This window comes from Gopherus flavomarginatus, chromosome 1 (assembly GCF_025201925.1).
Source record: "Gopherus flavomarginatus isolate rGopFla2 chromosome 1, rGopFla2.mat.asm, whole genome shotgun sequence".
Lineage (NCBI taxonomy): Eukaryota > Metazoa > Chordata > Testudines > Testudinidae > Gopherus > Gopherus flavomarginatus.
Window position 1 is genome coordinate 103,723,436 of NC_066617.1, and position 22,194 is coordinate 103,745,629.

Below are 22,194 nucleotides of genomic sequence, written 5' to 3' on the forward strand. Positions count from 1 at the left end.
GGAAAAATTTTTTGGAAGCAGCCAAATCATTCTGGCTGAATTAATTAAAAATTAGCATGAGTCAGACAACTGGCACATCCCAAACAGTTAAAATTTGGCAAAGTTATAAGCTACAGAACACTAAGTTTTATAATAGGAAGTATCCAGCAACCTGAATAAAATGTGGTGCTACCAGACCCACCTACAACAGAGCAAAAAGCAAATATTTCCCCACTTACTTATCATAAGATCCAGAAACAAGGGTCTGTGTTTCAAATGGATGAAACTGTAGTGTCTGGACCTAATAAGGACATTGGAAGTTTTAGAAACACACATTGGGATTTAAAATACATATAGGACATCTGTTTCAGTCAGTGTCATACAGGATAAGGTGAAGCACTATTCCATACAACTCTGTTATACTTGTTGGTACTCAAGACCTTTTCATAAAGCAGAGTATGCATCTAGCAATACAGAAGATGTATATTTTAGATTTCCAAGAGGACCTCACCAGAGGTGAAACTCGAAATACAGGATTTGCCAAAAATCTTCAAAAAATAAGCTGGAGTGGGTAAAAAATACCTGCTTCCAGCTGGACAAAAACAACTGTATAACTATGCATGCAGTAGCGAAAAAAAGTACATGAGAAGTTTGCCAAGAGCAGTGATCTACATTGACTAGATGATTGGGATTATATTAAAAATTTTCACATTTTAATTACAAAATGAGCTAAGTATTTCTAAAGCACTTGTCATCATAATATCTAGGTGTCATATATTAAAACTAGGGTTGCCAAGTGATTAAAAAGATTAATCATGCTGTTAAACAATAATAGAATACCACTTATTTAAATATTTTGGGATGTTTTCTACATTTTCAAAATATATTGATTTCAATTACAACAGAGAATACAACGTGTACAGTGCTCACTTTGTATTTATTTTTATTACAAATATTTGCACTGTAAAAAACAAAAGAAACAGTATTTTTCATTTCACCAAATACAAGTAATGCAGTGGTTTTCAAACTTTTTTTCTGGCGACCCAGTTGAAGAAAATTGTTGATGCTCACGACCCAAAGAAACTGGGGTTGAGGGGTTTGGAGTGTGGGAGGGGGCTCAGGGCTGGGACAGAGGGTTGGGGTGCGGGGGTGAGGGCTGTGGGTTGGGGCCAGGAATGAGGGGTTCAGGATGTGGGAGGGGGCTCAGGGCTGGGGCAGAGGGTTAGAGTGTGGGGAGGGGGTCAGGGCTCTGGGCTAGGGGATGAAGGGTTTGGGGTGCAGGAAGGGGCTCTGGATTTGGGATGGGGCTCAGGAACAGGGTAGGGGAGGGGGCGCAGGATTGGGGCATGGTCTTACCTCGGGCAGCTCCCAGTCAGCAGCACAGTGAGGGTGCTAAGGCAGGCTTCCTGCCTGTCCTGGCACCGTAGACTGCACTGCACACCGGAAGCGACCAGCAGCAGGTCTGGCTCCTAGGTGGAGGTGTGCAAGTGGCTCCGTGCGGCTCTTGCACGCAGGCACTGCCCTACTCCCAGCTCCCATTGGCTAGGAGCTGGTGCTCGGGGCGCAGGCAGTGCACAGAGCTCTGTGGCTCCCCCGCCTAGGAACCGGACCTTCTGCTGGCCGCTTCCGGGGTGCAGTGCGGTGTTGGGACAGGTAGGTACTAGCCTGCCTTAGCCGGGCAGCACTGCCGATGGGACTTTTAACGGCCCAGTCGGTGGTGCTGACCAGAGCTGCTGCAACCCAGTGCCTTACATTCCACGACCCATAGTTTGAAAACCACTGCTGTAGTGCAGTCTCTATCATGAAAGTTGAACTTACAAACAGAAATGTGTACAAAAAAAACTGCATTCAAAACAATTTAAATCTTTAGAGCCTACAAGTCCATTAAGTCACACTTCAGCCAATCGCTCAGACAAACAAGTTTGGTTACAATTTCCAGGAGATAATGCTGACACTTCTTGTTTATGATGTCACCTGAAAGTGAGAACAGGCGTTCACATGGCACTGTTGTAGCCAGTGGCGCAAGATATTTATGTGCCAGAGGCGCTAAATATTCCTATCTCCCTTAATGCTTCAACCACCATTCCAGAGGACGTGTGTCCATGCTGATGACAGATTCTTCTCAATAACAATCCGAAGCAGTGTGGACCAACACATGTTCATTTTCATCATCTGAGTCAGATGCCACAAGCAAAAGGTTGATTTTCTTTTTGGTGGTTTGAGTTCTGCAGTTTTCGCATCTGAATGTAGCTCTTTTAAGACTTCTGAAAGCATGCTGCACACCTCATCCCTCTCAGGATTTTGGAAGGCACTTCAGATTCTTAAACCTTGGGTTGAGTGCTGTAGCTATCTTTAGAAATCTCACATTGGTACCTTCTTTGCATTTTGTCAAATCTGCTGTGAAAGTGTTCTTAAAGTGAACATGTGCTGGGTCATCATCCGAGACTGCTATAATATGAAATATATGGCAGAATGCAGGTAAAATAGAACAGGAGACATACAATTCTCCCTCAAGGAGTTCTGGTCACAAATTTAATTGAAGCATTATTTTTTTTAAATGAGCATCATCAGCACAGAAGCATGTACTCTGGAATGGTGGCCAAAGCGTGAAAGGGCATACGAATGTTTAGCATATCTAGCACATAAATACCTTGCGACGCATGGCACTGTTGTAGCCGGTGAACACCTATTCTCACTTTCAGGTGACATTGTAAACAAGAAGCGGGCAGCATTATCTCTCATAAATGTAAACATTTGTCTGTCTTAGCGATTGGTTGAACAAGAAGTAGGACTGAGTGGACTTGTTAGCTCTAAAGTTTTACATTGTTTTGTTTTTGAGTGCAGTTATCTAACCAAAAAAAAAATCGACATTTGTAAATTACACTCTCACAATAAAGAGCTTGCACTACAGTACTTGTACGAGGTGAACTGAAAAATACTGTTTCTTTTGTTTATCATTTTTACAGTGCAAATAGTTGTATTAAAAAATATAAAAGAGAGCACTGTATACACTTTGTATTCTGTGTTGTACAAATCATTATATTAAAAATGTAGAAAAACATGCAAAATATTTAATAAATGTCAATTGATATTCTATTGTTTAACAGTGCGATTCAAGATTCATTTTTTGAGTTAATTGCATGAGTTAACAGCGATTAATCAACAGCCCTAATTAAAATGTACCTCTGCTAGAAACATTGTTACCATTACTCATTGTCCTATAAAGGAACTACTGACAATCTAGCCCATTCTTGCAGGTCTATTCTTCTGTCACTTATGACAGCACTTCTAGGCTTCTCCTTGTCTTAAAAACAGCCATGGGGTTACATTTAGATGAAAAATATTATAAGATGCCCTAAAAATCTCAAATATTCCCTCCAACTTTCCAAAGGATAAAATAAATCAGATTTTGACAGAGACCAAATAGTGTAATCCACAAAACTGATTCACTCAGAAAATTATGAACTTCTGACATGGTGGTTATAAACAAAGCAGTTCTGCAACATTAGCCTTTGCCACTAAGCTTTCAATGTAATAAAGTTGCAGTTTCGTTATTATTATTTTTTTAAACAGAAGTAATAGAACAATATCCACATACCTTGTCCATATGTAAAGTAAGGTTCGCCGCTGGTTTACCCATGGACATATCCCACAGAATTACAGTGTTGTCAGCTGAAGCACTTGCTAACACATTTCTAACAACATACAAAAGTAAAAGCTTTAGACATTTACATACATGTGAACAAATAGTGGCCCTAAGTCATAAATACACAGCCTGATTCTGATTTCCAGTAAGCCCAGGTCTACAGCCTACAACCTTCAAGCATAAAAAATAATCTGGCAGAAGAATATAACATTCAGTATTTAATAGTAATGTGTTACATATTTCTGCACAGAAAATCCAGGTTTGTACTGAAGGGATATACCTTTAGCGATTGCTCATACAGTTCTGTCCCATCCCGTCCCGTCCCCCCACCAACACCTAAAAATACTCTCCTGTGAATTATATGGTACCAGTGATATAACTAAGAAATTTGAGGACTTATTCCTTTCTGTCCATTTAAAGATTATGGAGTTTTTAAATATGAGCTACACAGTATAGATTTGAATATTGTACTGACACAGCTAAGAGACAGACAAACCCATTTTTGGCAAGTATTTTCCTCTTCAGACTCTCCACTAACTAAATAATTAACGGCCCGAACCTGCAGCTCTCCTCACAAAGTATCTTATTCTGACAAGTCACCTTAATGAAGTCAAAGGAGCTACTTGCAAGGTTTTTACATTTGGGCCCTCGTTTCATATTTAAACATTAATGGTGGTAAAGGCTGTAAATACAGAGATAAGAACTTGAATCAGACAAAGCCCAAGCAGCAGTGTCAGAAACTTATTAAACACACAACAAAAATCACCCTTATTTGTCTAAAGGTGTTAAATAATAAAATCTAAACACACTGTTTGAAGCCTTCCCCGCCATTTTCCATAGTAGAATGAAGTTCTTGAGTGAAAGACATCTGACATTCCTCCAAAACACTGTTCCCCCAAAGCGACACCACAGAGGGGAAATTTACAAAAGGCACAGTGCAGATTACAAGGACATTTGACAAATAATGCCCGTGAGGCCCTTCAGCCAGAAAGCAATTTGTAGGCAGCTGTCATAGCTTGTCTTACTTTTTAAAATGCAATTAAAAATGCTGCACTAAGACTGCTCTTTGAGTTCTTGACATGCACCCAACCTTTGCGTTTCAGGATTAGTTTTTCCTGCAACATCCACTGGTGTCAACAAGGTTATATTACTCAGTACACTATAGAACCAGGAATGCCAATCACTTATTCAGCTTCGTACAGGGGTTTATCATCATCCAAGGTCACACAAATTACTCCTACAAAGATCAGCTGCTTTCAGTCATCATGAAAGTGAGTTTCTAGTTACACGCTGCTGGTGTTAGCCATGATAAAGGCTGAACGATTGCAGACCAACTGAGTACCATTGACTGAGCCATCACTAAATCACTTCTTACATTCACCGTAGTCATCTGACTCATTCTTTTTGCAGTAGACAACACATAGCCAATTAACATCTAATAATTTCTTGTATGTTCAGGAGAATTTTTTCATCTGTAATATCTGGATAAAACCAGTTTTCAGAGGAGATTGCTGACAGCTGCTGAAAATGAGTATGCAGAACTGACAAGTGTATCCCCAGAGAGAGTTAGCAGCAGTAGGAAAAGATCATACTGTATCTAATTGGAAAAGCCATTTACAAGAGCCTGGCTGAGGATCCTGTACTAACTGTGTTATTGAAAAACAACCCAGGTGACAGAAAGAAGGGGTTAATCACCATGCGCAGTAACTGCGGTTCTTTGAGATGTGGGTGCCTATGGGTGCTCCACTTCATGTGCACATATGCCTCTGGTGCCCTTGATTAGAGATTTTCAGCTAGCAGTGCCCGTTCGGCCTGTGCACATGCCCTATGTTTTCCTCATGCTGGATACCAAGGCTATATAGCATTGAATCTGACAGTTTGGACCAGGGCGTAATGTTTTGAAAACATATGCATTGAAGTCCATGTAGCAGCCCTACATATTTCAGATACTGGTACATTCTTTGGTAATGCCATAGATATTTATTGCCTGTGATCTGGTTGAGTATACTATCACCCACCCCACCCGCTTTTTTGGGGGGCAGGGGAGAAGGGAGGGTTGAGGATGAACGCTTGCAGCATCATAACAAGTGATAATACATCCAGATAGCCACCTCAACAGTCTGAGTAGAAATCGAGAACCCTGTGGATCTATTTGTGAAAGAAATGAAGAGCTTAGGTGACTTGCTATATTGCTGGGTCCCATCTAAGTAGAAGGTTAATGCCTTTCTAACATCCAGAATGTGTAAACAGGATTCCTGTAGAGAACCACATGGCTTCAGCAAAAATACTGGTAGATGAATGGACTGATTAAGACAGAGCTCTGACAGAATCTTAGGTAAGAATTTAGGGTATGGATGTAAAGAGACCTTGTCCTTAAAGAAGATCGTAAGGGGTGGGGATAGGGAGGTGATCTGCCATTAGGGCTCCAATATCCATGACACTACGGGCTGACAGGATAGCTACTAAAAAATCCATCTTTATAGATAAATGCAACAGACAACAGGTTGTCATTGGTTCGAATGGAGGTCTCATGGAGGTAACTGAGGATCAGGTTGAGGTCCCAGGTTGGCACAGGGTTTCTAATCTGCGGATAGAGTCTCTAAACCCTTAATAAACCTAGACAATACGGGATGAGCAAATATGGAGAATCCTTCTACTGGAGGATGAAAGGTTGATATTGCAGTCAAATGGAACTTAAATCAAACTAATTGATAATCCCAATTTCTTTAGATCCAACATGTAAACCAGGATGACAAAGTGGCACCAAATCAGGCTGGAGGCAGCAATGCCAATGCCAATAGATGAATCTCTTCCATTTCTGCAGGTAAGTAATGTGGGTTGATCTTTCAGTAAGACCTGCTGTACTACTATAGAGCAGGAGGATTCTAATGCCGTAAACCATCCAGAAGCCACACCATCAGGTGGAGAACCAGTAGAGTGGGAGGAAGCACACAACCCACATCCTCTGATAGGAAACGCAGAACAGTCAGGAGCTTCAACGACGGCTGGACACACAGGTGACGCAGGTAAGGGTACAAAGTTTGTCTCAGTAAGGTTGCCAATATAAGGATAAATCTGGCTCTGTCCTATCTTGTTCACCACCCTTAGTATCAGTAAAGCTGGAGGAAACACAAGATAGAAGAACAGTGTCTCCCAAGGAGTGATTGCCCAAACCCTCATGAGCAGAAACGAGGACACTTCCTGTTCCTGGAACTCTTGCAGCCCCCATCTTCGGAATATACTATGCAGAACTTTGGTGTTTAGCTCCCATTCTAATCTTGTGAGAAGTGTCTGCTGAAGATATCAGGTGTGGTGTTCTGAATACCTGTGAGGTAGACTGCTGACATTTGCATCTGATGAGCTATGCACAAATCCCATAGTTTCATAGCTTCAGTGTACAGAGAGGAGGATCTCACTCCTCCCTACTTGTTGATAAAAAACATGCAGGTTACATTGTCCTTCATGACCCTAGACTGATTTGCCCTGATAAGGGGTAAGAAATGAAGGTAACTGTTCCTGACTGCCCTGAGCTCCAACATATTGATGTGGAGACTGGTTTCTTGAGTTGTTCATCTGTCCCAAGTTGTGATGGTACTGAGCTGTGCTCCCCACCCTACCAGGATGCTGTTAAAGTCATTGATGGGGCTGGGTGACAGAAAGGAACACCTGCACAGATGCTGAGTTGATCCTTCCACCAGTTTAAGGAATTCCTCGCTTGTAGCCTGTCTGTCCGTCCAAGGTGCATCTGACTGGAGAAAGGTTGTTCCGAGCAAACCCTGAAAGCAGCAGAAATGTAACCTTGTGTGATTGGTCACAAAGATGCAAACTGCCATGTGTCCCAAGAGCTGAAGACAGTTCCTTATTGTGGTTCAAGGGCTCCCTCGAATTGCCCATACCAAACCTGACATGGTTACAAATCTGTCTAAAGGAAGATAGGCTCTGGCTGCCAACAAGTCCAAATAGGCCCCTATAAACTGTCTTCTGTACTGGGGTTAATGTGGATTTTTTTTCATTCAGCTGCAGACCCAACTCCTGGAACAGAGCAAGGGCTGTCTGGGAGGAAGATAACACTGCTTCGTAGGAACGGCCCTTGAGCAGCTAGTCATTAAGGTACAAGAAGACTAGGATTGCTTCTTGTCAGAGGTAAGCAGTGACTACTGCCAGGACTTTGGAGAACACTCTGGGGGACAAGGAAAGACTGAAGTGAAACACTTGGTATTGGAAATGATCCTATCCTATAATGAAGCACAGATATTTCTTGTGTGATGAGTGTATTGTTATATGGAAATAAGCATCTTGTAAGTTTGAGGGCCAGAAACCAAACCCCTTTCTCTAATGAAGGAATTACAGCTGCCCGAGCAACCATCCTGAATTTCTTTAGAAGTTTTAGATCTAAGATCGGTCTCCACCCTCCATTCTCCTTTGGCACAAGGAAATACTTTGAGTAAAATCCCTTGTCTTGTAAAGAGGAGGAGGAACTAGCTCTACTCTGCTATTCGAAGGAGAAAGTTCACTTCTTGTCTCAATAAAAGCTCATGAGCGGGATCACTGAAGAGGGACAGGGAAGGGGCTTGGAAGGGAGGGAGTGACGTAAAATGGATGGTATAGCCAATGTTATGACCTCTACAATTCAAATGTCTGTAGTGACCTGCCTCCAAGCATGTTGGAATTAGGCAAGGTGGTCTCCAGACAGGGAGGTGGGCTAACAGGCACAGCAATAAATTTAGTTGGAGGATCTGAACTCTTGACCAACCCAACAAAACTATTGATTTGAAACTGGCTGGGCGGTCATGGAGAGTGGCTGGGCGGTCATGGAGAGTGGCTGGGCGGCCCCCTCTCTCTGAAATCTGTGTCTTTCAGGTGGGTTTAGTGGATCTCTGGAACCCAAAAAACTAAGCGTGGACACAACCTCTGGGCAGTGTGTGACCTACTAAACCTTATCTTATACATATATATTTATATGCCCAGTGATCATAAAGTAGCCCCAGAGTCCTTTAGAGAGTGCAAAGACTCATCCATGGTTTCAGAGAACAGTTTACAAGCACCAAAGGGGAAGCCCTCCACAGTGTTCTGGAGTTTCTCAGAAACCCAGAGAGATGGAACCATGATGCCTTGTGCATAACCACCACTGTGGAGATGGACTTGGCAGCAGTGTCCACAGCATCAAAGGATACTTGAACAGTTCTGGCCACCAACTGGCCCTCTGAGATGATGGACTGAAATTGCTCCCTATATTCTTGTGGCAGATGTTCAATAAAAGCCATGAATCTGTTATAGTTTGTAAAATTATATTTGGCCATGACAACCTGATAATTTGCAATCCTGAACTGCAGAGTTGCCAATGAATAGGCTTTTCATACAAAGAGAGCCAGTCTTTTCTGGTCCTTGTCATACATGGTAGACTTAGATAAGTACATCTTTATGGAAACCTTCCCTGAATCCTCCAAAGTCTCCTCTTTCTTAGAGGAAGCTTGTGCTGAGGTAGAAGAGGCACTAGATTAGTCCAGAGACCTGACTCAGAAGCTGGCCAAAGACACAGTGTTCCTTCATTAACAGTTTGAGTTTAATCTCTCTGTTTTCCCTTGTCCTGGACTTGAGGGCCAAGCAGACATTGCACTTCTAGAAGATGTGGCACTCTCCCAAGCAATGGACACACTTACAGTGGCTGTCACTCATAGCGACATACAGCCTCTCAGCATTTGAAACCTAGCAAGCCAGGGTTGGGGGGGGGGGGGGGGGAGTCTCTTGAGAAGAAAAAGAAGAGTAAAACAATCCTCTCACTACTTATCTAAATAACTCACTATAAAAACTCTCTCAATCACTAAAGAAATAGTGCAAAAGCAGAGGCACGCTCACTGTGGACATGCTAAGACTTCCTCTCAGGCCAAGGCAGTTGAGAAGGAATGGAGGGTCGTTTAACCATGCATCCTTAACATAGCCTCAGTATTGGGCACAAAGAGGCCGAATTGACACAGTTAACTGAAAATCTTCAATCAAGGGCTCAAGAGGTGCATGAGCCCCAAGAGGGACATTACTCAAAGAACTAATGAAGAAGCTGCTGTTCTTAACTTTAGCATGAAGGTCTGACAGCTCCCCTTTTGACAGAGTAACTGCATGTTGCTCTGGCAATGGGAAGCAAACCCTAAAGCTGGTGCAGCCAAGCAAGAGAGGACTCCATCTGCCTATCGCAGGGAGATAGAGACAATCCTATATCTGTGCTATAGCAGCTCCTTCAACACCTCTCCCTGCTTTCTGACTTCAGCACAGGGGGAAGAGCCAGGGAAAAAGAGGGCATGGCCGGGGATTCCCTGCACATCAGCCACCCTGTCCATCGGAATCTGGCACAATTCAGAGCCACTTTTGGACAATTCTGATTTGCCCCATGGACCAAATCATGCCAGGACAGCAGGTGCACCGAGATGGCTAAAAGCCACCTTTGTTTGACATACAAATTTAAAAAATACAAGTCACAGAAAAAACCAAAACAAACAAAAAACACTTAAAAAAAAAACCGAGACAGTCTCAATGTTCACTTGTGTAGAATTCAAGTACTTTTCAGCTGGATTAACTTCTGCACTACATTAAGTTCATCTTTAACCAATAAAGTTATAGGTATGTACACATACTTAATACAAAACCATGTACACTAATTTATAATTATGTGTATATAATTATTCAAGTGTTCTTTTACCTGTTTTGCTTATTCCATGAAAGGTCAAGAACTGCATCAGTATGCCCATCCTGATTCCCTTCTGTAGATGAATTCTGTATACAGATACATTTTAAAAGAGGTTTAAAAAAATTATAGCTTCCAGGAAAAATCATGTATTTATTGTTCAATAACGTACTGTTATATGTGCATATTAGGAACAGCATGATAATTCAACATATTCCCACCTGCTGAAATCCTCTCTGTACAGAGCTGCCTCTGCAGCACCTCCACTCAGCTTGCCTCTTCTCCCCTTTCTTCCTTTATCTGGCCAGCATGCAGCAATAGCTACACTCCCTTTCGCCAGCTGGCACAAATTCAAATATTCATCAGTTGTCCTGGAACATCTTTGGGTCCCCACATTCTCTCTGCTCACTCCTATTGTTCTGGTTCCCACTCTGCCCCCTTCTCCTCAATCAACATTGACTCACTACCTCCTAATGACTACCCTTTTAACAAAAAAATATATATTAAGAAATTAAAGGGTTAAGCTACAAAGAACATTGTTCTGAGTAAATGGGAGTCCTCCAGGATCCTTCCTCCTCCTATTTTTCCCTCCCTAACCCACTAACCTGTAAGTGAGAGAGATCCTCTAGATTTTTAAATTAATGAAATGCTACTGCAAACACTAGTTGTATATGTCCAAACTTTGCAGCAACAAGTTACATAGAATCATTACCCTCCTCCATTGGGCCTTCTACAATCTAAAGGTCTGAGGGAGTAAAAAAGGTAATCCTTTTCTCAATTACTCAGAAGAGTGGGCTCTTGAGCTGGATGATGTAAAGATCAGCAGCTACTTGGATAGAGCCATGTTTATAGTTTCTGTGAACTGCCCAAATAGCATCTTTCCAATGCAGTGTCTCTGGCAGAGGTAACTAAACAAGACCTTCTACTTTAATTAAAAAAAAAAAAAGATGCAAGTATCTGAGTGCATTACTGGGCTCATAACTTCACAAACCAAAGACATGGTCCCTGCCTGCAGCTTTTACAATCTAAACAGATCAGCAGACAAGCATTATTTACCTTCTTTCCCTTTTTCTTCTTCTTCTTTTCTTTTTTACTTCCAAGGGAAAAGACTGGCTCTAGAGAATCCACTATATCAAGGTCCCAGACCTCAATAACAGGGGTCATATTACCCACTGCAACATAATTTCCTGCAGTAAGAAAAGCAAATGGCAGCTATAGTGTTTATTTAGATTAACATACGCAAAGAGTGCAGGATGATACAACCATTTCATTACTTATTTTAAATTAATGCCTGTGTCCAGAGTCTTTCATATTTTGGCATATTTTTGGCAGTTGTACGTGGTTAGTGTCCATTCAAAGATACACCAGCAGAAATTGCCTGCAAAAAGGTATGTCAGAGTTGTAGAGTTTAAGGCCAGAAGGGACCATTAGATTATCTTGTATGACCTCCTGTATAGCACACGCCGCTGCCACCACCCCACCCAGCACCCACACACCAAACCCAACTTCCGAAATGAGGCCAAAATATTACTGTCCAGGGAGATAAGACTATTATGTGCCACAGGCACAGAATAGGATGGACCAAGGTGCACCACTGCACAATGCCCTGCAGTGGCAGGGAAATGATTAAATGAGAGATACCAGATAATCCTGACAAGTGACCTGCATCTAGGCATTGCAAAGGAAGGTGAAAATCCCCCAACATTACTGCCAATCTGACTTGAGGGTAAATTCCTTCCCGACCCCATATATGGTGATCTACTAGATCCTGAGCTTGTCAGCAAGAACTAGCCAGCCAAACACCTTTGAGAGAGAGAGAGAGAGAGAAAATGCTCAGTGCCACCTCAGAGCCCTAGCCCAGACCATGTAATGTCCCTTCTTTAGCCACGGTCATCTGAGGCTTCAGAAGAAAAAAGATTTAAAAAAAAAAAAAACCCTAAACCTTCCAGAACACATTGGGGGCGAAAAATCCCTTCATGACTCTGCCATGAGCAGTGGCTGACTGAAACCTTGAAGCATGAGCTTTAAGAACATAGAACATAAACCAGAAGTGAACCCCAGGGCTGTTGAGCCCTGCCTCTTACCATCACAAGCAATCCTGTCATACAATTACACTCAGAGCCAACTTTATGTATGTACCCTCCCTTTAGCACAATTAATGATAAAAATGCAAAGAAAAATATGTACAGCCTCCAAAATTATAAAATATAATTTTTAGTGTGTTAGTTTAAAATAAATTTGATTGACTCTGTTGGTTTTGTTCAGAGAAGACATGCCCAAACACATCTGCAAACAACAAGTCTAAAGAAAAGTTTTCCATTAGCCTGCCTAGTAGATTTGGTTTGTCATTGGTATTAGTACTGGTGTTTTAGTTTAGTCATTTGGTATAATGACATTACTAAAAGAACCCAGCAGATATATATGAAAGCATTTACAGCTCTAAAATAAATAAATAAAATAAATAAATAAAATTGTTCATTGTGATGGGCTGCACCCAGCCCTTTGTGGCCCCCTGCTGGAGGCAGAGGTCCTACTACACCCTGCTCCAGGAAGGAGCAGTGAAGGTGGGTCCTCAAGGCTGCCCTAGAAAAACCAAAAGAAAGCAGCCAATCAAGAACCTAGCAGGCTCAGATAAAAGGAGATGCAGGATCTTAGCAGGTCAGTTCCTGGCTGGGACCAGAGAGATGAGGAAGGGTGCTCCTCTTTGGAGAAAGGAGCTTGATGGGCTCCATTTACTGGACTGGGAGAGAGAAAATACCTGAGAACTTTAACCCTAAGGTAATGGGCGAAGGTAAAGTGACTAGTAGAAAGAGCCCCAGGGAATGAAGTAGCAACTAAGTGAAGGAAGCAGTATGTGACTGCTGTTTATAGGACTCCTAGACTGAAACCTGGAGTAGTGGGCAGGCCAAGGTTCCCCCATTGGCAAAGGGGCCTAAGCCCAAGAGGGGGACAAGGCTCCTTCAGAAGGCTGAGCCGAGGGCCACATTTAAAGGCCCAGAAACAGGGCTGAAGACCCTAGTGAGAGGAGATAGTTTGGTTAACTACTTGCTACCCCAGAAGGGGTTCATTTTTCAACTGTATGACTTGGCTGCAAGGCTGAGCCACTGAAGACCTGTCTTTTAAGGTAGGCAACCTACAGGGGGTGCCATGAGTGGGATAAAGATTGCAGTATCACACCCTGCCAGTAGGAGGCACTCATAGACTCATAGACTCATAGGTCAGAAGGGACCAATATGATCATCTAGTCTGATCTCCTGCACAAGGCAGGCCACAGAACCCCACCCATCCAATTTTATAACAACCCCTAACCCAGCTCACATACTCCAAATGTCTATGTCCTCTGCCACATCAAAGAGTTTCCACTTCTTCTTGAAGAATATTTGAATATTCTGGGCGGAGGTGAGCACCCTGTTACATTCACCACCATGTTTAATTTTTCCTCTCATGTCTTGGCTTTGCTTCTGTATTAATATTGCTGCAGGAGACCATTATTTAGTCACGGCATTTTAAGTTAATTATGCAGTTCACATTCAAAGATTGCTATTGTTAGACAGCTATGATCCCTTTTGGCACCCTAAAGACATTTATTACCTGGAGATTCATCAGGATTAGGATCAAAATTAAGCCACTCCACACTTAGAGGGTATGCAGGTAAGAGGATATCATGGTGTACATAAAATGAGTCCTCTTCATGATTATAAACTGAAAGAGAGAATTTGAAAAACACTTATGTCAGTGGAGAGAAAAATAAGACACTCTACGTAGTGCATTCCCATACAGCCAGATGGAGCAAATATTAATATTCTCAGTGTAGAGATAATGTCTGGAAGCTACATTTATGATATTGTCAGTTTCTAGCAGAGAGCCACAGCCTCTCTATATGATGTTAGGCACCACAGAACATTTACTTTAGGTGACAAATTCAACAGACCGCAGAATGACTTACTTATCTACATCAAATACAGACTGATTCAGTTTATGCCTTGCACACGCTACATCATCTTCATTTGTGTTTGTGAGACTATTTTAAAACATCTGGTATATAAGAGACACTTGCTGCTTATGTGTATTTATAAAATAAGAATGATAGAGTATTATTGACAGGCTGATGTTTCACTGTACAGATTCTCAGTATATTTATATAGGTCAGGGTTCATTAGCGTTTGTTACAGAGTTAAGAGCGCAAGAAATATAGTTGTGCCAGATGCCAACATCTATTCAAAAGCCAGGATAAATGGAGAACAACAGAGGGAGCAGTCCTGCAAAGCCACAGGGATCAGACTGGATAAGCAGTATTTTCTAGGCCTGCTTTTATGACCAAATATAGTTTACTCACGGTGAACCTCTAGACTGCAGTGGTCCTTATCAACTCTTCCACAAATGATCAAATTGTCACTGGGCTTAATCAAAAAATCTTCTTGCTCATATTGTTCCTAAGGGCCAAGGAAAAGAGAGAACTTAAGGAGTTAAAAAAAATAGAAATTTTCTGAAGCACAGAATATTAATTCATAGAATCACAGACTTTAAGGTCAGAAGGGACCATTATGATCATCTAGTGACCTCCTGCACAACGCAGGCCACAGAATCTCACCCACCCACTCCTGTATCAAACCTGTGTCTGAGCCACTGAAGTCCTCAAATCATGGTTTAAAGACTTCAAGATGCAGGGAATCTTCCAGCAAATGACCCATGCCCCATGCTGCAGAGGAAGGCGAAAAACCTCCAGGGCCTCTGCCAATCTGCCCTGGAGGAAAATTCCTTCCCGACCTCAAATATGGCGATCAGCTAAATCCTGGGCATGTGGGCAAGACTCACCAGCCAGACACCCAGGAAAGAATTCTGTAATAACTCAGATCCCACCCTATCTAACATCCCATCACAAGCCATTGGGCTATTTACTGCTAATAGTCAAAGACCAATTAATTGCCGAAATTAGGCTACCCCATTATACCATCCTCTCCACAGACTTATCAAGCTTAGTCTTGAAGCCAGATATGTCTTTTGCCCCCACTACTCACCTTGGAAGGCTGTTCCAGAACTTCACTCCTCTGATGGTTAGAAACCTTCGTCTAATTTCAAGTCTAAACTTCCTGATGGTCAGTTTATATCCATTTGTTCTTGTGTACACATTGGTACTGAGCTTAAATAATTTCTTTCCCTCCCTGGTATTTATCCCTCTGATATATTTAGAGAGAGCAAGCATATCTCCCCTTAGCCTTCTTTTGGTTAGGCTAAACAAGCCAAGCTCTCAAGTCTCCTTTCATAAGACAGGTTTTCCATTCCTCTGATCATTCTAGTAGCCCTTCTCTGTACTGTTCCAGTTTGAATTCATCCTTCTTAAACATGGGAGACCAGAACTGCACACAGTATTCCAGATGAGGTCTCACCAGTGCCTTGTACTAACACCTCTTTATCTCTACTGGAAGTACCTCGCCTGATGCATCCCAAGACCACATTAGCTTTTTTCACGGCTAAATCACATTAGCGGCTCATAGTCATCCTGTGATCAAACCAATACTTCGAGGACCTTCTCCTCTGTTACTTCCAACTGATGTGTCCCTAGCTTATATCAATAGTTCTTGTTATTAAATCCTAAATGCATAACCTTGCATTTTTCACTACTAAATTTCATCCTATTACTCCAGTTTACAAGATCATCCAGATCTTCCTGTAGGATATCCCAGTCCTTCTCTGTGTTAGCAATACCTCCCAGCTTTGTGTCATCTGCAAACTTTATTAGCACATTCCCATTTTTTGTGCCAAGGTCAGTAATAAAAAGATTAAATAAGATTGGTCCCAAAACCGGTCCCTGAGGAACTCCACTAGTAACATCCCTCCAGCCTGACAGTTCACCTTTCAGTATAACCCGTTGTAGTCTCCCCTTTAACCAGTTCCTTATCCACCTTTCAATTTTCATGTTGATCCTCATCTTTTCCAATTTAGCTAATAATTCCCCATGTAGAACCGTGTCAAATGTCTTACTGAAATCGAGGTAAATTAGATCTACTGCGTTTCCTCTGTCTAAAAAATCTGTTACCTTCTTTGAGAAGGAGATCAGGTTGATTTGGCACGATCTACCTTTTGTAAAACCAGGTTGTATTTTATCCCAATTACCACTGACCTCAATGTCCCTAACTACTTTCTCTTTCAAATTTTTTTTCCAAGACATTGCATACTACAGATGTCAAGCTAACAAGCTTGTAGTTGCCCGGATCACATTTTTTCCCCTTTCTTAAAGATAGAAACTATGTTAGCAATTCTCCAGTCGTACAGTATAATCCCTGAGCTTACAGATTCATTAAAAACTCTTGCTAATGGGCTTGCAATTTCATGTGCCAGTTTCTTTAATATTCTTGGATGAAGATTATCTGGGCTCCCTGATTTAGTCCCATTAAGCTGTTAGAGTTTGGCTTCTACCTCAGATGTGGTAAGACCTACCTCCATATCCTCATTCCCATTTGTCATCCTACCATTAACCGTAAACTCCTCATTAAAGACTGAGGTAAAGTATTTGTTTAGATGTTGGGCCATGCCTAGATTATCCTTAACCTCCACTCCATCCTCTGTGTTTAGCGGTCCCACTTCTTCTTTCTTGGTTTTCTTCTTATGTATATGGCTATAGAACCTTTTACTATTGGTTTTAATTCCTCAAACTCTGCATGGCTTTTGGCCTGTCTCACTTTATCCCTACATGTTCTGACCTCAATAAGGTAGCTTTCCTTGGTGATCACTCCCATCTTCCACTCCTCATAGGCTTTCTGCTTTTTCTTAATCCCCTCTCTGAGATGCCTGCTCATCCAGCTTGGTCTACAACTCCTGCCTATAAATTTTTTCCCCTTTCTTGGGATACAGGCTTCTGATACTTTCTGCAACTTTGACTTGAAGTAATTCCAGGCCTCCTCCACCTTTAGATCCCCAAGTTCTTCAGTCCAATCCACTTCCCTAACTAATTTCCTTTATTTTTTAAAATTAGCCCTTTTGAAATAAAAAACCCTAGTCACAGATCTATTTTTGTTTATCCTCCCATTTAGTTTAAACTGAATTAGCTCATGATCGCTTGAACCAATGTTGTCTCCTACAACCATTTCTTCTATGAGGTCCTCACTACTCACCAAAACCAAATCTAAAATGGCATCCCTTCTTGTTGGTTCAGCAACTACTTGGAGAAGAAATCCATTAGCTGTTGCTTCTAGGAACATCTGAGCCCTATTACTATTACTAGCACTTGTCCTCCAGTCTATATCTGAGAAGTTAAAGTCTCTCATGATCACACAATTCCCATTAATATTTTCTTCATTAAAAAGGACTCTATCTACATTCAAATCGGATCCTGGCGGTCTGTAGCACACCCCACGCATTATCTCAGGGGAGGCTCTAAGTAGCTTTCTTCCCCAATGTGATTTTTTGCCCAGACTGTCTTATCTATTCCATCCCTTCTTATTTCTTTACTGTCTACCTCATCATTGATATACAATGCTACTCCACCATCTTCGCCTTTATTTCTGTCCTTTCTAAACAGCACATACCCTTCAATACCTGTACTCCAGTCATGACTACTATTCCACCATGTTTCTGCTATCCCTATAAAGTCTAGTTTCACTTCCTGCAACAGTAACTCTAGTTCCTCCATTTTGTTACCTAGGCTCCTCGCATTGGTGTACAAACATCTTAATTCTTGCTGTCTGGCTTTGCTCACACTCTTTACCCAATTAGGCCCAGACATTCTACCACCAGCATCACCTATTAGAATGGTATCTACACTTGTCTTCCTCTGTATGCCTATTCTCCTACCCAGAGCTGTGTCCTTTCTTACTTCATTTGCTTCCCCCTCAATATTAAAATCTGGCATGGAGATTACCTGGACATCTCCCAACCATCTCCCCCCAATTCCTAGTTTAAAGCTCTCTCAATCAGTTGTGCCAGCCTCCATCCTAGAAGTTTATTTCCCTCCCTCTCAGGTGAAGTCCATCCCGAGAGAACAGTCTTCTGTCCATGAATGCCTCCCAGTGTCTGTACATCCCAAAGCCCTCCTTATAACACCACTGCCTGAGCCATCTGTTGATCATCACAATCTTGTCACACCTTTGTTGCCCTTCTCTAGGAACAGGCACAATCCCACTGAAGATCACCTGAACCTCCATTTCCTTAAGCGTCTTCCCCAGCCTGGCATAGTCTCCCTTGATATGTTCCTGTGAGAATCTAGCGGTATCACTTGTTCCCACATGAAGGACAATCAGTGGATTCTTTCCCGCTCCCATTAGGATCCTCTTCAGCCTCAGGTCCACATCCCGTATCTTAGCACCCGGTAGACAGCACACCCTTCTGTTCTCTGGATCAGCTCTGGTTACAGGCCTGTCTTATTCTTCCCAGCAAGGAGTCCCCAATCATGTGGACCTGCCTTTTCCTGGTGACGGTGCAATTCTCCGGTCTATCCCCTTTAATTTGTGTTTAATGCAGGGGTCGGCAACCTTTCAGAAGTGGTGTGCTGAGTCTTCATTTATTCACTCTAAATTCAGATTTTGCGTGCCAGTCATACATTTTAACGCTTTTAGAAGGTCTCTTTCTATAAGTCTATAATATATAACTAAACTATTCTTGTATGTAAAGTAAAGGTTTTCAAAATGTTTAAGCAGCTTCATTCAAAATTAAATTAAAATGCAGAGCCCCCTGGACCGGTGGCCAGGACCCGGGCAGTGTGAGTGCCACTGAAAATCAGCTCGCATGCTGCCTTCGGCAGATGTGCCATAGGTTGCCTACCCCTGGTCTACAGGGATGTCACTTGTATCTTCCTGAACAATCTCAATAAAACTTTTATGGAGGCCCTCTGCAATCCACTTCCAAAGGTTTCTAGAGCAGCAGCCTTATTTCTTCCTCTGCGATTGGACACTCTCTGATGCCATTCCGTGATGAGCTTGCCTGGCACCATTGCAGTCAACAAGTTAGTGGCAAACGAGCCCAGGCAGATACAGGTTGCCAGCTGCAGTTGTACTCTGTGCCTCTGTTACCTTCAGGAGTGAGATATCAGCTAAAATCACCACTGCCAATCTTCAATGCCACTGACCTATACTCATGGAAATAAGGACCAAAATATTGTTTCACGCAACCAAAAAAATCTTAATGCCCTCCTCCATTCCCATCCTCGCTCCTGGCAGGCCATACCCACTACGGCTGGGGCAAAAGAGCAGTGCTGTGCAGAGGCTCTCCAAAGCTGAAGTGCCAATAAGCATGTCTTATTAAAAAGATTTATGAAAATAAGGGAAGGAAATTCTGAAACTTATCCCACACTTTCCACTGTGGCTGTAAATCCAATGATACATCTGTCTGTTTTATTGGTAGCTGCTGCTGTTGCAGCCTTGAAGGATGCCCCCTCTACATCCATGGAATGCCTGATCCTGATGAAGAGGAGAAAGAAGAGTACCAGGGAAGATATCACAGCAGGCAGCTACAACCATTGAGATGATTTTCTCACTAAGATCCAGTCTTGTGAGTAAACACTGAGAGCATCTCTTCAGTCTACCACAAGCACAGTCAATTGTCATTCTGCACCTGCTGAGGTGTTAGCTGAATCTTTCCTCAGTGCTGTTGAGTTAGCCACTATACGGCCTCATAAGCCAGAAAGAAAAAAGAGTAGGCTGGGTCCCTCAGGATCTCTACAGTATTTCAATATCACCAATGATAATCCACTGTTGGAAAAGAATATTCCTGCTTGCTGCTTTCTAAACAGTCCTGTGTTCTTAAAGATATGAGCCTCATGCACCTTCCCTGATCAGCCCACATTGATACTGGTGAAGCATCCTATTGCCCCATGGCAATTAAAGAACTCCATTACTGCAGAGATATCCACTATGTATTGCATATTGCCAAGAATCACAGTCCTGAATAAAGCAGACAATTAAGGGTCCTACACACTTGCATGACAATGGCCCCTACCATGGATTTTCCAATTCCAAAATGATTTTACACTGATTGGTAGCAATCTGGTATTGCAAGCTTCAAGAGTGTGATCACCATTTGTTTTTCAACTATCAGTGCAGTTCTCATTTTGGTGTCCATGTGCTGGAAGGCTGGGCTGAGCATCGGATGCAGATCCGGAACGTCACCTTTCATGTCTAAAAGTTCTGCAGACACCGCTCGCCATACCAAACCTGCATTATGATGTTATCCCACCAGTCAGTGCTTGTTTCCCAGGCCCAGAAGTGGGGCTCTGGAGTCTGCAGCTGCTCTGTGAACACCATCAACAACCCTGAGCTGTTTTTTGCTATGTCCTTAACAATATGTCCTCAAAGAAACAGTTATATCCCCCATCACTGTGGTTCTTCCTATGGGTCTGTAAATACGGGATGTAGTAAGAGGAGGCCCTAAGATATAAACCTTGGTATCAGAGGCCCGGTATGACGCCTGAGGCCTGAACTAAAGTAATGGTCAAAACTTTGCCAACATAAAGCAAAGTTAAGCTGTGAGCCAGAGGCAGGCCCTGCTCACAGAAGCTGGCAAGAAAAAGGCTGATGTTGCATAAACATATATCCACATAGCGTATTGAAGCATAAACAAAGTACCAGGACACACTAATACTGAACATTCCGCACAGACAACAAGGAACAGACTGACCCATCCCAACGACAGGGGCAAAAGGGTAATATGATGGATAGAGTTGTTTTGTTCGAACCAACATGTACAAGGTGAGAGGCGGCACCTTACTACGTAGAGGGGTTGTACCTGGCTACGTGGAGGGGTTGCACCTCAATACGTCAGGAGTGATGTGTAACTTGTTTGTATCTGTGTATAAGAATGCATCTCTGGGGCGGTGTCTTTGTCCAGCCGAGGGGGCAGTGGAAAGTCCCACCACTGACTGAGCTGAGTCCATTGCCAGGGGGCACATATTAGTAGTATGCCTTGTACTAGAGTAACAATCTAGGGGAACTATCATTGTGCTTCGTTTGACAATAAACCTGGCCAACGTGCCTTCGTACATTACTGGACTCTGTGGTCATTGGGGGTTTTCTCGAGATCTGCTGTGTCAGCTATCTGCGCAGAGCTGGGACAGCACACAGAGGGAACACACGCACGCAGCTGAGTGATACCAACATTGAAGAGATCAGAGCACCACACCGGTAGCATCTGACAACATGGGAGAATCATGTATCCTGTATTTGCAATGTTCCTGAGATCAGTGCAGAGCAGTGCAGGCTTACTGCTTCTGTCAGAGATGACAGACAGCAAAAAGTGCTAGGCAGGTTTGTGGAATTTTTAAAAAGATGCAAAAATTATTACATATGGATGAAGGAAGTTCCATATTGGCATAAGACCATTCAGGTTATTACATTGCTCGTATGCATGACCCCCAGTTTCCAGAGATCTCTGGGCAAGTCATTTTATCTCACTACTGTACACACTGCAAAAACTTCCCAGAAGGCATTGCGCTGGACAGCAGCACATTGGGATTGCAAAGCCTGGTACACCACGCTTCGCATCGACACAAGCACTCCTGTTCAGTATGCACAGCGCTGATGCAAGCAGCCAAGTATACACACACACAAGCATTATCATAATTTGGGGGGCTTTGTGAAAATGTAATTTGTGTTAACCAAAATCTGTCGTGTTGGCATGGCCTTAGGCATCTAGGAGCCTAAGTCCCATAGGCACTTTTGAAAATTGTATGTAATATTTAGTTTATGCTATTTAAGATGCCTAAACCTTGAAACACAGTACAAGATTTTTTATTTTTTTGTAATACTTACAGTATCTTTAATAGTGACGTAAGGATCACATTCATTACTCCCATACACCGTAAGACCGGCTAAGGTGTCTCCCAGGCTCACAGCATCTATGAGAATTTCAGTATATCACAATTAACAACAATTATGGGGCACTAAATATCAAACAAAAATATCAA

At 42.4% G+C, this 22,194-nt stretch overlaps 1 protein-coding gene across 3 annotated transcripts in view; it reads right to left on the reverse strand.

Moving 5' to 3' along the window:
• The window catches only part of PWP1 (PWP1 homolog, endonuclein), a 37,384-nt gene that overhangs the window by 9,603 nt on the left and 5,587 nt on the right, over positions 1–22,194 (reverse strand). For all 3 annotated transcript variants that reach the window (XM_050926656.1, XM_050926667.1, XM_050926649.1), the window contains 7 exons: positions 22,040–22,125; positions 14,638–14,734; positions 13,893–14,003; positions 11,358–11,488; positions 10,317–10,390; positions 3,578–3,674; positions 219–280 (listed from right to left, as the gene is read on the reverse strand). In XM_050926656.1, the coding sequence (XP_050782613.1) occupies positions 219–280; positions 3,578–3,674; positions 10,317–10,390; positions 11,358–11,488; positions 13,893–14,003; positions 14,638–14,734; positions 22,040–22,125 (658 nt within the window). The remainder of the gene's footprint in view (positions 1–218; positions 281–3,577; positions 3,675–10,316; positions 10,391–11,357; positions 11,489–13,892; positions 14,004–14,637; positions 14,735–22,039; positions 22,126–22,194) is intronic.